The sequence below is a fragment of the Ictalurus furcatus genome, chromosome 25 (assembly GCF_023375685.1).
Source record: "Ictalurus furcatus strain D&B chromosome 25, Billie_1.0, whole genome shotgun sequence".
In the NCBI taxonomy this organism is placed as follows: Eukaryota; Metazoa; Chordata; class Actinopteri; order Siluriformes; family Ictaluridae; genus Ictalurus; species Ictalurus furcatus.
Window position 1 is genome coordinate 1,959,809 of NC_071279.1, and position 17,396 is coordinate 1,977,204.

Below are 17,396 nucleotides of genomic sequence, written 5' to 3' on the forward strand. Positions count from 1 at the left end.
AATGGCTGTATGCAGCGTGCGTTGCTAGGATATTTGAAATATTTGACTTTTATATTTTTCACAGTGGGTGCAGCAGGTAGCGTTTGATCCTGAACTCGGGTTACTGTCTGCGAGGTTTCACTTGCCCCACCCCCTGTGTGTCACAAAGTCATGCCACGAGGTGGATTGGCTAGGTTAAATGTCCCTTGAGTGGACTGGCGTGCCATCTCGGGCAGCGGTTTTCAAACCCAGGGTCACGAGAATTTAAAAAAAATGGGTCGCGGGTATGATCTAAGGAAAACGTTACTACAATAATTCATTCAGTTTTCCAATAATAACAACTTTGAATAGAAGCACACTGAAAAATCATTCAAATACATGCTAAACAAAACAAACGGGTCACCTGACCCACGTCCATGCATCCAATCAGCTCGTACACTTTTTGCACGCGGTGTTGTTGATGCAGCCGTTTTCTTTTTCCCCCCAGCTGAGATGACGTAAGAGCGTCGGTAGCGTGACATCAGTAGCCCGCCTTTCGTTTATTTTATGCTGAACGTGAGCAAGCCGACGAGAAAGAGGGCCTGAGACCGAGACCCGTTCAAATGAAGCAGCAGAAAACAAACGCAGTCAGCCGCCCATAAAGAGGATTTATTATTTTTTTTTTTTATAAGTTTGGGTTCGTGAACCGTTCAGACACGGGCCATGCTGCAATACTAATGTGCGTAATATGCGGTGAAAAGTTGACAAATGAAAGTTTGGAACCCAGCAAAGTTGGAAAGACATTTAAGTACACGCCATGCCGATCTGGCGGACAAACCGTAGGCTCGAGAAATTCAGTCATCAGCTCAGGTACTCAGCAGAAGCGTAACACACGATCACAAATTGCACTTGGCATCTTATAAAGACGTGTCGTATCGTGTTGCCAAAGAAAAGCGCAGCATACAATTGCAGAGATTAATATTGCCTGTTGCACTAGACGTAGTTGATGAAGTTCTGGATGCAAAAGGCATCTGAAAAGCTAAAACGAATTCGTCTCCGTGACGACACGGTGTCGGGCCGAGTTTGGGATATTGCAGAGCAGCTCATAGCGAGGACTTTGCGATTCAGCTGGATGAAGTGCGATTTACGTTCTGGTTTATGTTCGGTACATTTGTGAAGGTGACTGCGTTGAAGATCTAACACTGCCTTCTAGCGCGTCAGGGGCACGTCTTTTCGAAGACGTGAATGCTTTCGTGACAAAATGCGGTCTGGATTGGGCCAGTTGGAAAGGCATCACCAGCGACGGGGCGGCCAACATCGCTGGCAACTCGAGCAGAGTTGTCAGAGGGATTAAAGATGCAGCAGGACAGAACATTGCTTGGAATCATTGTTTTATTCATCGTGAAGCTTTGGCATCAAAAGGAATCCCACCAGAGCTTGAAGTAACGATGAGAGACGTTGTCAAAGTTGTGAACTACATTAAAGGCAGTGCTCGTCCTAGCAGACTTTGAGGCCCTGTGTACTGAAACGGGAGCCGATCACGAACGTTCACGCTTCCTTACGGACGTGAGATGGCTGTCGAAGGGCAGGGTGTTCAGTTGAGTGTATGAACTGAGGGATGAAACACATGCTTTTCTTACCGAGAAACCGTCGCTTCTCGCAACCTCATTCGGCGATAAGATCTGGCTTTTAACCCGGTGCTCTTATCTCGCTGACATGTTTTCTGTTCTAAATGAACTGAAACTAAAACTGCAAGCGGGACGATAACATTCTCAGACATTGCGAACGAATCCGAAACGAAACGAAGTGGTTTCCCACAATTCAACTCAGAATGCAACTTAGAATGATTTCTCCAGTCTCAAAATGATTCACCCCCCTGAATAGAATCCCTCACGCCACAAATATGCAAAACAGGTGTTGTTATCTCAAGCACACCTGATGTAACTAAACAAGGGCTTCATTAGTTGTAGCAGGTGTGCTTGAGCTGGAAATACATGAAATACCTGAACTGGGTAGGGGCAGGAAATGCATGAAATACCTGGACGGGGCAGAAAAAGGAAGCTATCAATGGCTACAAGCAGATTTCTGAGAAGGCAGGTTATGAAAAACACTCGAGTGACTGCAGAAGACCTGCAGCACGATGGATCAGCGGTATGTCTGGAGGAAGAAGAATGAAGAAAGAACACTCTGTCCGCAGTCGAGCATGGTGGGGGCTCGGTGATGCTCTGCGGCTGCTTTGCATCCTCTGGCACTGGAAACCTGCAGCGTGTGGAAGCCGAGATGGATTCAGTGAAGTATCAGGAAATCCTCGGAGAAAACTTCATGCCGTCTGTGAGGAAGCTGAAGCTTGGGCATCATTGGACCTTCCAACAGGACGACGATCCCAAGCGTACCTCAAATTCCACCAAGGCTTGGTGCAGAAGAAGTCCTGGAAGATTCTACAGGGTCGTCACAATCACCTGACTTGAACCCCATAGAAGATCTCAGGTGGGATTTGAAGACGGCGGTTGCAGCACGCAAACCCAAGAATATTACTGAACTGGAGGACATTGCTCATGAGGAACGCGTTAAGATCCCTCAGGAACGCTACAGAAGCTCTGCACCTCGTTTACAGCAAAAGCGTGCTCGAAGTACTAAAGAAGCTCGCCATGAAGGGGTTGAACAATTCTGAAACTCCAGAAATCATTAAAAGTTTCATGAATAAGGGCTTGATTAGAATCCCATCCCAGGCATTTGCACAGAGACAGGATCATCTAAAACGCATATTCGAATTAAATAGCAGTTTAATTTCTTAAACACCAACCTTGGCAAACCACGTCTTCACGGAACTCACCTCGTGCACAGGAGCGTCGTCATCCTGGAACAGGTTCGGGCCGTTAAGTTCCAGTGAATGGAAATTGTAACGCTAAATTAAACAAAGACATTCTATTCAACTGCGTGCTTCCAACTTTGTGGAAGAATCGCTTACGAGCGCGAAGGACGAGTGTCCACAAACCTTTTCCCATACAGTATACTTCTTGTGTATACTTGTACTTCCGTCTCTATAAAACTCGCCTCTAATGCATTCTTCTTTAAAGTGACGTTTTCCCCCATAGGTATTGGGACTGTACTGAAATGACTCCAGTCATACGAGTTGAGAAAGTCAACATAAAGACAAAAATGGCACATTTCGTATTCTACATCATAATTTATTTCATATAAAAGTGCAATTTACATTATTTATAGAAAATCATTTGGCATTACTAACATCACATTCCAGCAGAATTAAAGGAAAACATCGATGCGCTTTACAGGAACGGCACGCCCTGACCCTTTACCGTTTACCCAGCTTTAACATTCATTCACACGCACACACACAGTTCATCTCATGCCCATTTAGGGGTGGAGCTTCAGTGTTGGCAAGGATTCTGAAAGTTCTAATATTTATTCCTGTTCCAGGTAACACGTTCTTAACACTCGTGATTAGTCGAACCAACCCTTACCTGGAAGGAGGTAAATGGCTAAATATACAATAATGGTAAATGGTACTGAAAGGCTATATTAATAGAATACAATTTTAATGCCATGACAAGAAACACAAAACTTCTCAGCTTGATTCTAAAAATCGTAACATGGTGGTTTATATTATTTTTAAAAAATAAAAGTAGGCCTATGAAGCTAAATGCCGGAATGCAGTAAATCAGCTGCAGCGCCCTCTACTGGCTCAGGAATGGCTTTGGGGAAAAGAAAAATCAATAAAAGTCTAAAGAAAGAAAGGTGCTGCATAAATTCTGTTGAAAGAACATTTTTAAAAACTGAAATGAAGGTAACGCGTCGCGTGTTATGGTAAGTGTAACAGCCAAATATGATCCGTTAGTCCCTCAGCACTGCTGATCATCGGAGCTCTCTGGTCACACCGAGCCTGCAGCTTGACGCCTTCACAAAAAGGCGTCCCCCACCCCCCCACCCCACGTTCATTTTTCCCTTTCTTTATTTTCTAAACAACTGGTTCTCTCAGTCCTGTAATGAGGTCTTCCTTTGGAAGAAAGGTCGTGTATGGCCTGCAGATAAATATAAATCAGACATACAGAATGGTTTATCTCCGTTTGAGGGAAATCCGTGTCAGTCAAGACGATGTCCAGGCAAAAGTACACGGAAGGATAACAACCAAAAAAAAAAAGAAAAGAAAAAAAGAAAAGAAAAGAGGGTCCTGTTTTTGCTCCAGAGAAACACCTGCAAAATATTCAGACAGACAGAGTGTGAGAGAGAAGGAGAGAGAGAGAGAAGGAGAGAGAGAGAGAGGTGTGTTTAGAGAAGGTAGACATCCGGACCTGTTGGTGCAGCCGTGGAAACCCCGAGCAATCCCACACTACCTACACCACGGTCTTAGGACATCCTGACATGTATAAATTTGAAATCTGTCCATGTATAAACCATCATACGTAAACACGATGGGTCCTTCCGAGTCCCAAGTTCCATCTCCATGCAAGTGCACTCTCTACATCACTACAAAGGATCCTAGGCTTACGCAACATGGCTTCTACACCTAAACACTACGTTGAATATTTAATTAGAAACCATGTGAAACTGCACTCACAGATAAAGCACTGCGTGCGAATGTGAGACTTACCACTTCAGATCGTTATCTGGTCATCTGTGTTCATTTCTCTCGCAAAGTGACTTATCTGGGGGGGAAACACACACACACACACACACACACAGAGAGAGAAATAAATCGTCCTTGAAGCAATACTGTCCACACATGCATGTGCTTTCTCTTCAGTTCTAGCGACTTGTGACAAACGGCATACACTCTGCCATGCACACATCCTTTACGCTGTTCCTTAGGCTTCCCTTCTCCTGCAGTCAGATCCACACCTTCATAGGCTCCTTTAAATCTTCTGTATATTGTGCAAATAAATAAACAAACAAACAAACAAATTCCCCAATGTTTTCTGATATAGTCTGAGCCAGAATAAATGTCTATATATATATAAAAAAAAAAAAAAAAAAAAACCAGGCACGTGCAGATACCCAGCTACATCACGATATTCAAATGATGTCGATATCGTGCACGCGTCGATACGCCGTCGCACTCGGTTGTCCAGACGTGCGAGTTTCACACCTCTCTCAAGTGCAAATTTCATTTGTTAACTCCTTTCCGGGTTGTTTAGGCTATTTGTATATCTAATTTGCGTGAAAATCGCTGTATACGTAAACACTTACCAATGCAACATAGTATGACGTGTTAACATCATGAACCCTGATGAACAGCTAGGGGAATTATAGAGGTGTCAAACTTTAATAAACAGTACATAAGCTCAGTAATGTAGTGTGCAGAGTGACAGTGGGGTATATTTACTAACGCACATATATTGTTTATGCACTTAAGGTTTAATATTTGTCCTTTTCTTGTTGCCCAGAATAGATTGTGCATACCAGCATTATTAGTTGTGTAGCTGTATGTGTATGTGTATGCATCTAGCCTGCACGTGCTTATTTATATTTGTATTTATTTGGAAGTACACTTTTTACACTTTGCTCTAGATAAGATAACCCCCCCCCCCCCCCAAAAAAAAATTTTTTTGCCCAAATGCAAAAAGTGCACAGAAGCAACAGCTGGTTAGTGGGAAGCCTGGAAGAGTGTGCAGGAGAGCTGGACACAGCTATACCCCAGTGTTGAGCTCAGACATGCAGACGTTATTTGAAGTTGTAGGAAAGCTCAGGTGTGGATGAGCAGGTGTTTTACCTGAAAGGAGCTGAGGTCGGATTCAGGACTGGAGGAACCGCCTGCTTGACCTGGACGCCTCTGCGCTTGTGGACTCGCGTTAGCCGTGCTGGAGTCCAGCGCGATCTGGAGGTCCAGGATATAATCGATGACATGCTGCAGGATCTCCATCTTACTGACGCTCCGGTCCTGCGGCAGGCTGGGCACGAGCTCCTTCAGGCGGCTGTAGCAGTCGTTCATGTCGCACAGCACACCGAGCGGCTCGTCCCACGCGCTCTTACTTCTCCAGATCCCGAGATCCTGCGCGTGAGAGCTGACGTGAGTCCTCCGCATCGGCAACACTGGGCTGATCGCCTTCATCGTCACCGGGGTTCGGGTTCGCTTGTAAGTCGTGAGCTTCTGTCTCGCAGATCTACTCCAGAGCGGTGCCGTGTTGGGGTTTATATAGCGCACGGGCCGGGTTGATGACGCGCGATGAAGAATGAAACGGATTGGTCCATGAGGCAACGTCAGTCAAGGGGGGGGAGGTCGGCGCAACCTCATTGGCTACACCTCGGACGTTCCTGGAAGCCCGCCCACTACCTCCTGCGTGCTTTCCTCGTGCTGATCAATTGGCTTTAAGCGGCGATAGCACTGGAAGAGCACGAAGTGGAACAAATCTCCCAGTGTAAGTCAACCAGTGAGCTGTTTTACACACACACAGTCTCCAGGCCTATCTAACACATCTCCCTGCTGAGAAAAAAGAAAACCCGATAGAAACCTCATCAGAATTTATAATGGTTTCAATGGAAATCGTATTGGTTTTTAATGGAAACTGTAGGGGCTTAGTGGTTCGCCTCAGACTTCCAGGGTGTTCCGGGGGTTCGATTCCAACCGCCGCCCGGTGTGTGCGGAGCTCGCATGTGCTGCGGGGGTTTCCTCCGGGTACGCCGGTTTCCTCCCCCAGTCCAAAGACATGCATGGTAGGCTGATTGGCGTGTCCAAAGTGTATGAGTGTGTATGTGATCGTGCCCTGCGATGGATTGGCACCCTGTCCAGGGTGTACCCCGGTTCGTGCCCCATGCCCCCTGGGATAGACTCCATGTTCCCCGTGACCCAGTAGGATAAGCGTTATAGATGACCCCTGTGTGTCTCTACTGGTAATCTGTTACCTTCTATTGGTGGCCTGTTATGTCTAGTGTTTACCATTAAGGACCGTTAAGCATTGTAATAGTTAGCTGGTGATTTGTAATGGTATTTGTAGTGGAAACCATTAGAATTTCTATGATGGTTTCTATTGGGGTTTTTTTTTTTTTTTTTTTGTGCCCCCTCCCCAGCAGAGTCTGCAGTAGTGACATTACTGTCAATAATTTCTCCACATTTCCCTTCACTGAGAATCAAACAAAAATAGTACGATTTTAATAATAATAATAATAATAATAAATCATTTATAATCGACGTCTAAAGGCAGTTGTTGGGGGGACGTCAATAAACGTTTAAGCAAAAAACACATTTTTACTTATCTCTGTAGAATGCTTTCATGAATTTTGACGGATTCATCAGTACATTCAAGTCTAAAGCTGTCTAACTCATCCTTTCAGACACTACATATTTCAGTGGGGAAGAATTTGTTGATTATCAGTTACTAGCAGAGTCAGTGTAGCTCAAAGTAAACAGACTTCCTCATGTCTGTCTCTTCCTAAAATCTTTAAGCCTATTATTAAAGTGTAGTTTTGTAGTTCTGACCTTGCATTATATTGCCCTGTTTAAATAGATTGGTGGAATTGAACAGCTGCCCTTCCATTCCATTCCATTCCATTCCATTCCATTCCATGGGTTTTTAAATAAACAGGTTTTCAGTTGTTTTCTCAGTACAGGTAAACATTCTGACATTCTTGTCCGAACTAATCACACATATTCCACCGATGCACTGTATAGGGATTAGTCTGGAACATGTTGGAGTATTCCTTCCTAAAGACAACAGTTTAAGAATCGATTAAAAATCTGTGCTGCAGAATTCCATCGCTGTTACTAATGTTGTGTTTCATTCACCTGTACACAACTCTACTACATAGCATGAATTCCACTGACATTATCGGTGTGTGTTCCTACTGCATATAGGCCTATACGCTTACCCACCTGGGATAATTATTTAATTAGCTAATTAATGCTATGCTTACACTTAACTCTAACCCTTACATTAATATTAGTAAACAAAAGGAAATGTTACGTTTCTTTCTTTCTTTAAAAAAAAAAAAAATTTTCTCATGGGAACCATCCAGAGTTCCCCACAAGGATAGGAATATCAGAATATATTTGGCCTGGTGGGGACATTTGGCTGATTCCCACGAGGAAAATGGCTTTTTCTGAAAGAAAGAACGATATAAAAACACGCTCTCTCGTTCTCTCTCTCTTTCACACACACAGTCTACGGGGCACATTCTACTGATTCTGTGGTCTCTCTGGCGCCAGCCTCATGAGGTCATCCATTCATAGCTCTTCTAGTGTCCCACATGACCGCGGGCTGTGTCCCAAACAGCACACCAGCATACTGCGTAGAATGTCGATGTAGTGCACATAGAGGAACATATCTTTGACCTACTGTTTAGTATGATAGTACGGTCCACTATAGCTGTGACGATGTACAGGGTGACGACGTACCCGGTGCTACTCTACTTCAAGAAGAGATTAGCTCGAAATTTTTTATCTACACCCCAAAATCTTTACCTCAGTTGGTATTTCTTTCCTGAACAGACATCGGCTGGAAACTGTGATGCTCCATGATACCATGCTTTACACCAGCAGAACGCATTTGTAGATTATGCTATACAAATGAAAGTTTTCCTCTGTTACACAACGTGTTATTGAGTGCTTTCTGACCTTTTTCTTCCTGAAATGTTTCAAAACAAAAGGACAGTGTGTAACCTAACACGAATCAATAGCATCCCTTGAATCATCATATGAAACTCGAGTCTCTCAGGTGTTTCCTCTGTGTTCCACATTGAAAGGAACGTGGGCCAAAGGGTGTAGGGTTTCAGGATAATAGACTTTTTTTCTCAGCTGTTTCTGAAAGGTGTGATAAGGAGAACGCTTTTCTCTGCAGACAGGGTTCACAAAGCGTACGCTCTGCTACTCAGGACAGGATGCCAGATCCTCTGTCCAACTCCACACAGGGATAGCTCGTAGAATCCACACTGAGATAGACATGTGGGCACTAGAACACATTTCCCATGTGGAACTTTATTTATTTATGTATTTTTTAAAAAAAATCTATAAGTCTATCAGTGGTGGATTGTCCATAGAGGCAGGCGGACAGAGGTCCACCGTGTATATCAGCCATTCAACACATGTTCTTTTTCATAACGTCGTCATTCACAACACATTTTAAATCGTGTTGAAATACTAATGAACAGTTTTGAGTGACCAGTGATTAAAAAAAAGAACTATTTCACAATGTTCTGTTGATTTGCTCGCCTTTCTAGATGCTATTATTGCACCTTGTGGTTAAAAATAAGAACTGCAACAGCGCTAATAGACACCCATTGGGACATGACTCACACTGCCCCATGCTTGGGGGGAGGAGCTGTGAACTGTTAATGATAGGGTTGCCAGATTGGGCTTATTTAAATCACTACATGTTGCCAAAATCTTGTTTTGTAGCAAATAATCGAAATGATATCTCCACAGAAGGCAAAGTGTAAGTTCAGACAGTGTGTCTGCCCGACCGGTCCCTATGGACGAGCCACCACTGTTTTATTTTCATGCATTTTGAAATATCTTTACCACGATATAGTTTTTATAGTTCAATATAGTAGAGAATTCTTGAATTGAGCAGAAGGTGTTGATTCATTTTCTATATCAGCAGCTCTGACTGTGCATTCATTGTAATCTGTTATTGTTTCTATACTAACAATGTACACATGGACTTGTATGGCAAATTTAACTTTTTTTGGAAAGAGTCTCCAGTGTTAGGGCTTTGTAACAGTCAGAGACTGCGTTATTGGAAAATAATTCTTCTCCAATACTTCGGGTTGGTTATCAGCATCACGTGACCCTGCTTTATTATTATTTATTATTATTATCCTATAACAGTACGACCTGTTGTGTTTTATTCCTTGCTTAATATCAAGTATTTTATCATTATTCAATGTATACCATCAAGATTTTTCTATAAACATTTAAATCAGGTCATTTGGATTAGGTAAACTCTCTTTGTATTAAATATTCTGTGAAAAATTGTAGTTGCATACAACATACCTGATTATCTACAGCGCCCTCCGCTAATATTGACAAACTTGGTAAATATGAGCAAAGAAAGCTGTGAAAATTGTCTTTATTGTTTAAAAAAATACGCTACAATCATGACTTCCTGTTTCACAGGGGTATAAATATGAGGTAACACACAGGCCAAATTCCCTTCGTCATTCACAACGATGGGTAAGAGCGAGGAATATAGCTGTGATGTGCGGGAAAAGGTTGTTGAGCTTCACACAATGGGAAGAGTCTATAAGGAAATAGCACAAGCATTGAAAATGTCCATTTCCACCATCAGGGCAATAATTAAGAAGTTCCAGTCGACTGGAAATGTTATGAATCGACCTGGAATTGGACGTGTGTCTGTATCGTCTCAACGCACTGTGAAGACGGTTCGAGTGGATAAAACATCTCCAAGGATCACAGCTGGAGAACTGCAGATGTTAGTTGCGTCTTGGGGTCAGAAAGTCTCCAAAACTACAATCTGAAGTCACCTACATCACCACAAGTTGTTTGGAAGAGTTTCAAGAAAAAAGCCTCTACTCTCATCCAAAAACAAACTCGAGCGTCTTCAGTGTGCCGACACTACTGGAACTTCAAATGGGATCGGGTTCTATGGTCAGATGAAACCAAAATAGAGCTTTTTGGTAATAAACACCAGAGGTGGTTTTGGAGCACACAGAGAGGTAGACATATGGAAAAGTACCTCATGCCCACGGTTAAATATGGAGGTGGATCTTTAATGTTTTGGGCTGTTTTTCTGCCAGAGGACCTGGACATTTTGTTAGGATACATGGCATCATGGACTCTATCAAATATGAACAGATATTAAATGAAAACCTGACTGCCTCTGACAGAAAGCTTCAAATGGGCCGTGGTTGGATCTTCCAGCAGGACGATGATCCAAAACATCATCAAAATCAACACAGAAATGGTTTACTGACCACAAAATCAAGGTCCTGCCCTGACCATCCCAGTCCCCTGACCTGAACCCCATAGAAAACCTGTGGGGTGAACTGAAGAGGAGAGTCCACCAGCGTGGACCTGGAAATGTGAAGGATCTGGAGAGATTCTGTCTGGAGGAACGGTCTCAGATCCCTCGCCATGTATTCTCCAACCGCATCAGGCGTTATAGGAGAAGACTCAGAGCTGTTATCTTGGCGAAGGGAGCTAGCACAAAAGTATTGAAAATGATGCTGCCGTCACCACGCTTCACAGTTGGGATGATATGAGGTGCACATAGTTTTTCTGACAAAGATATCTGAATAATATTACTCAATAAATACATGTAAAAACTATAATGTATTTGCATCGATGTTTTTATTAGGTTCTCTTTATCTAGTTTTAGGACGTAGACGAAGATCTGATCAGGTCAAATTTGTGCAGAAATACAGAAAATTGTAAAAGGTTCACAAACTTCCTAGCACCACTGTAGATGAGGGAAATATGACATTATTTAGTTTAAATACTCAGTGTGCTGATCTACACTGACTTAACATTACCAGGCAGCCATACTGAGACCCGGTGTTTCATTTACACTGTAAATGAGTTTAAAATATATAATCATACAGTTTCATTACAGTTTCTCTAGTTTCGTGGTAAATTTTGTCTGTATGCTTGTGCATGCTTTCAGAAAGTCATATTGACTCAAGTAGGGCAGCTGGCAGGCGTGTCAGGCAGTTACACATCTGTAACACCAACATATTGAATCCCACCGACATTTGCTGGCCTGCGGCTCGCGTACTCGCTCGCTTGCAGTGTGAGAGATGCCTGAGGCATGACTTCACAGGACAGGTGCTGTTAGCTGCACGGCCTCATAGCAGTGCTGAAACATCAAAGGCTGGAAGCAGTGAGAATTGGACAGTGCGTCTGATCTGGCTTCAGTCCTCCTTCTGGCTCCTAGGTGTTTAAAACACACCGAGGACGTGTGAGGAGGACAGAAACTCAGTTTGCTCGGAGAACTTTGTGTGGAAATAGAAGTGCTCGCACCAGTTTGTTAGTAAAGAATGGAGGCCCTGCAGATTTGTGTTGCAGTAGCATGAGCGCTTACACACTTACTCACACACGCACACGCACACGCACACACACACGCACAGGTGCCTTCTGGAACACAATGCTAGTTTCACCTGGAGCTCTCTGGGCTTCCCCACCCATGTCAGCACCAACCACAAAACAAATTGTGGCCGCCTTGCATTTCTAACTTCTCTAGCCCACTTGCAGAGAGACACTCCAAATTACCCCTCTCACACTGCTCTTGTGATGAGGTCAATTCCTTTTAGAAATGAAGGGTAGTACCTTCTGTCCTTCATGCTCTCCTGTCATATACAGTGCCTGTTATACGGAGCTGTGATTAGCTAAGGGCTGCAGTGTGAGTAGCCAGGTGGGGAGAGCGTATGTGTGTGTCGGGGGAGTGTGCATGGCTGGGGGTGTTGGATGCGGGAGTGTGGTGCCCACAGGGAGAACACCTGCTCACCCTTGCCCAACTCCCCTTCCACCTGCCTCGGCTGCAGGCTGCCAGGCATCTGCCCACCTCTGGGTAATGGAGCTGTCACGGCTTCAGGCCGCTCACTGCACAGCTCTGACCTCATTTATGCGGCCTGTCTCTAACACCGCGGTCTGTCCATTATCAGCCGGGCTTTCACGTGCCTTACATGTTCTCATGTGGTTTAAAAAATTTCACTACAAGGGCCTGCAATGGCATTTTGACAAATTGGAATATTACACAGTATCTCTAAATTATATCGAGACGTAAAGTATGCTTCATCTACATAAACAAGGCCGCATAGCTCTTTGTATGTAATTGATTTTGCCCCAGCGCTTGAAAGGAAAAGCAGGTGCACAAGCACACCACTACTCATCACGTTCACTTAAAGGAATACTCCACCGGGTCTCAACCCAGTCTTAATCTGACACGTCTGTAGCGTCTGTGAGATTACAACGGGCAATAACTTGGACAGTTTTGACACTTATGTCATGTATTGACATAAAGAAAATTCGCACCACTCAACGTTTATGCAAAACATGTATACCTGTAGAAGGCTTTTATGAATTCTTCAGTTAAAGGTGGGTTTTTTTGTTTTTTTTTCTAGAGAAAAGAATGTGTGTTGTAGCTCACGGTGAACACGGAAGAGCCTCAGCTTCCATCTGATACCACAAAACCACAGGGAAAGCTGAATTGAACAAATGCCTTTAAATATCCATTATAAGTGTGTATCAAGTAAACCACTTCTCAGTAGTGTTGAAATTTTTGTTTCTAGTTGCCACATTTAGTGCTGCAGATGTGATGGATAGAGATTAGATTGAACAATATGCAGTGTTAGTTCTAGTCAGTGTCTGTCATACACGTATATATGAAATATAAAGCAATGATATTTATCATTTGCATGACAATTTTTCGGTAATATTAAAACGTAAAAAAAAAACGACTCATGCACGCCAGGTGTATTTCAGAGCAGGTACTTTAAACTGGTTAGATATTTCTGTATTTCCACGATACAAAATAATATTTTGGACTCGCTTGTTTTAATACTTTTACATACACTCACCAGACCCTTTATCAGGAACACCGTACTAATACTCGGTAGGGCCTCACTTTGCTCTCCAAACAGACTCAATTCTTCATGGCATGGATTCCACAAGATGTTGGAAACATTGATTTGAGATTCTGGTCCATGTTGAGATCACGCAATCCCTGCAGATTTTTTAGACGCACTTTCCTGCTGCAAATCTCCCTTTCTAGCACATCCCAAAGGTGTCCTAGTTGATCCAAGATCCGGCGACTGGGAGGACCACCGAACTCATCGTCGTGTTCGTGAAACCAGATGAGACGAATTTTACTTTGTGACATGCTGGATTATCACGCCAGAAGTACCCATTTAGAAGATGGGTGAATGCCAAATCCTGACCCTACCGTCTGTGTGCCTCAGCAGAAATTGAGATTCACCGGACCAGGCTATATTTTTCCAGCCATCAACTGTTTAGTTTTGGTGATCCTTGTGCTCACTGCAGCCTCAGCCTTCTGTTCTTGGTTGACAGGAGTGGAACCGGATGTGGTCTCCCGCTGTTGTAGTCCATCCGCCTCATGTTGCGCATTCTGAGATGCTTTTCTGCTCACCGCACTTGTACAGAGTGCTTATCTGAGTTCCTGTAGCCTTTCTGTCTTCTCCAACCACTCTGCCCATTCTCCCTTGTCCTCTCTCATCAACAAGGCGTTTCCGTCCACAGAACTCCCGCTCACTGGAAGTTTGTTCTTTATCGCGCCGTTCTGAGTACACTCTAGAGACCGTGTGTGTGAAAATCCCAGGAGATCAGCAGTTATACAAACGCTCAAACCAGCCCGTCTGGCACCGACAATCCTACCACGGTCAAACATCCCTGAGATCACTTTTTTTTTTTTGTTGATGTGAACATCACTGAAGCTGCCGGCCCGTATCTGCACGATATTATGCATTGCACTGCTGCCGCACGATTGGCTGATTCGATTGATTGAATGATAATTGCATGAATGAGTAGAGTACAGTACAGGCGTATTTATTTTCGCCCATCCGTGCCTCCGGGGATCGTAGGCCCCGAGTTGACCCGGGGGTTCGTCTGTAGTACTGGTACTGTAGGTCACTCCTCGTACCTAATCTTAAAAAGCTCTTTTTGTAACGTAGCCATATTTGTTGCAGGGGAGTGAGTGAATACTAACTTTCTTTAGTATTCACTCACCTGCAGGAAATATAGCAAAGACGTGTTGATGTTTTGATTGCCAGAAGAAAGTGTGTGTGTGTGTGTGTTGTGTGTGTGTGTGTGAGAGAGAGAGAGAGAGAGCGAGCAGGAGCATCATCTGATCCCTCCAAATGGTAGATACAATAGTGGCTTTGATGGAAGCAGCGTTTGCTGCAGTGTAGTGCTGGCAGATAGGGGGTCACCTCAGTCTGGCCACCGTCCACACGCTGGGGAATAATGCAGCCTCACAGGGTCAGCGGAAGGCTAAAGATGTGTAATTAAAGACCAGCCTACTGAGGCAAGACAGTGTGAGCCCGTCTAATGTTTGTTTACATAGTACTTTTTTCTTGTTTCTTTTTTCTTCTTTCACTCAAGGAGTGTAATTTACTTTCGAACATTAATCAGGAATAGCAGCATCTGCACACACACACACACACACACACACACACACACACACACGAGCACGCACACACACACAACGGCTTTGTTCACCTTCAGCACTTGCAGCAGAGGTCACTGAACAGATGGGCATCCACCTTGAATTGTTGAACCCGCGTATTTGAAGTGGAAGCTTTGCAGCGAGCCGGTCTCTTAAGCATTCAGCAATGCCCTGCCACACACACCTCAGTTCACCGCTGCCATTTACACCCCGGTGCCACTCATCACCTCCGAAAAGGCTTCAGATGAACCCACAGCAAAAAGATGTTCACAAAAAAAAAAAAAAAAGGGGCTGAAATTTGCAGCTGGGAGGGAACAAAGCAGCAGAGTGTATTTTGAGCAGCTGCACCACATCTCTTTGAACAGGATTTCAGGAACGATCTGTGGAAAACCCGAATTTACACAAATGTCCTACTTACCTCGAATGAAGTCAATCATTTGCTACTTGTTCGCTGTCCAAATCTTGCTTCTAGATCTTTGTCTGGTTGTTATGAGACAAAAGTAGCTAACAAGCAATGGAAGTTATAATTCCGTGGGTCAAATTAACGCACTCGCTGAGTCGAATCGATAAACTCCATATTTCCCCAAACCAGTCGTTTGGTAACCAGGTAGGAGAGACGGACTGGCAGAATAGTGGTGTGTTGCAGTCTGCAGCTCCATATTCATAAACAGAAATGATTCCAGAGACGCCATTAATGTCAAACTCTGGGGGATATGTGGCATCTCTCTGACATTCACTCATCATTCCAGCAGCTGGAAACAATAAAACTGATATTACAAAGGGCTCAGCCTCAGACTCGGCCCCGTGAGTGTGTTTTGGTAAAGGCAATAACCCATTAAACCACCCCCAGCTTGTAAGTCACTGTTCTGCTGGTAAAACAAAAAAAACCCAAAACGAACAAAACAAAGCTCTAAGGAGCTTGACAATGGTATAATTTTTTGTAGGAAATCCATTCAGTGGATGTGCTATGGCACACCAGGAAGCCCTGTAGCACTGGATTGGGTTTTTTGAGCTCTGAAACACCTGCAGCTAGTCATGATATACACACACACACACACACACACACACACACACACACACACACTGATGCTTCTCATGACATTTCCTCTGCCACTCTTGGCCACAACGCTGCATCTCTTCCAGCCTACAGAACAGTTTCAGACAACCATTATCAACAATATAGATGATCCTCCGGAATATACTAATAATGTTTAGTAAATAATAACATTATTATTATTATTATTATTATTTGTTCACAACCAATTAGTTCTGTTTAATATAGAACCGGGGGTTACGGTGGATTAGTGGTTAGGACGTTTGCCTCGCACCTCCAGGGTTGGGGGTTTGAGTCCTGCCTCTGCCCCGTGTGCACAGAGCTTGCACGTCCGGCAGGTTTCCTCCCACAGTCCAAAGACGTGTGTTGTAGGCTGATCGGCTCATTTTGTGTGAATGGGTGTGTGAGTGTGCCCTGCGATGGGTTGGCACACCGGCCATGGCGTCCCCTGCCTTGTGCCCCGAGTCACCTGGGATATGCTCCAGGCTCCGTGCGACCCTGTGTAGGATAAACGGTAGTAGTATAGTAATAGTATAGAACCGGTGCAAACTGCAACCCCCCCCACACCTTCCCCCAAATTTCTAATGATATAATTAAACAGCGTTTCAAGTTCTTAACCAAATCGTACTCATGGTCCGACTTGCTTGCACCCGTTTGCTTGTTTAAAAAAACAAAACCAAACGAATCTCAGAGCTTTATCCTGGTGAGGGTCTGTTACGCTTTTTGTCCAGTCCAATCATCTGTTAATGCTCGTGGAGATGATGATGATGATGATGATGATGGAGCGGTGGCCTCTTGCGCTGAGTTAAAAGAGCCATCATGAGCCATCTGTCCTCTCATAGCCAAGCAGCAGACCTCCATTTCCAGCTCTCACAAATCAAGGCCATGCTTTAATACCTCTCTCACATGCATCATCCACTTCCTAAAAGCAAAATGCAACAGCCAGCGATGCCGCGCAGTAGCATTTTTTAAAAAATGCGAAAATGTCACGAAAAAACACGAATCATGCTGTGCGGCACGAAATTCTGCTTGCTATATTTCTCATGGACAATTAGCACCTACGCATGAAGTGCTGTCATTATTAAAGAAATAACCATTTTAATCAAACATGTCTGAGATACTGTCCTATGATGCATAATGCATCTGGTTATCCTTTCCTGGATCCACCACAGAGCCGTCTGATATCTCTCAGTGCTCTTCATCAGTGACTTCAACAAAGTGCCATAAGCCGTATTAGATAAAAGTCAGCATCCCTGGCGTGGTGTTATTAATCACGAAAGACTTTTATTTCACCA

At 43.9% G+C, this 17,396-nt stretch overlaps 1 protein-coding gene across 2 annotated transcripts; it reads right to left on the reverse strand.

Moving 5' to 3' along the window:
* Positions 1–3,914: 3,914 nt before the first annotated feature.
* Positions 3,915–6,143, reverse strand: id2b (inhibitor of DNA binding 2b). 2 transcript variants are annotated; one of them, XM_053613928.1, is made up of 3 exons: positions 5,687–6,143; positions 4,568–4,622; positions 3,915–4,490 (listed from the first exon to the last, which is right to left on the reverse strand). In XM_053613928.1, exons 1-2 carry the CDS (start codon positions 6,023–6,025, stop codon positions 4,572–4,574), a joined length of 390 nt encoding a protein of 129 aa, XP_053469903.1. In that variant the 5' UTR covers positions 6,026–6,143; the 3' UTR covers positions 3,915–4,490; positions 4,568–4,571. The 2 variants fall into 2 exon arrangements, with proteins under 2 accessions (XP_053469903.1, XP_053469902.1); XM_053613927.1 differs by having other exon boundaries at positions 3,915–4,170; positions 5,687–6,140.
* Positions 6,144–17,396: the final 11,253 nt, after the last annotated feature.

Excerpts from the sequence above, each read along its gene's own strand:
- id2b (XM_053613928.1), bottom strand. The coding sequence starts at position 6,025 with ATGAAGGCGATCAGCCCAGTGTTGCCGATGCGGAGGACTCACGTCAGC. Across the intron at positions 4,623-5,686 it reads CCGACCTCAGCTCCTTTCAG|ATAAGTCACTTTGCGAGAGA; the intron begins GTAAAACACCTG and ends TTTCCCCCCCAG.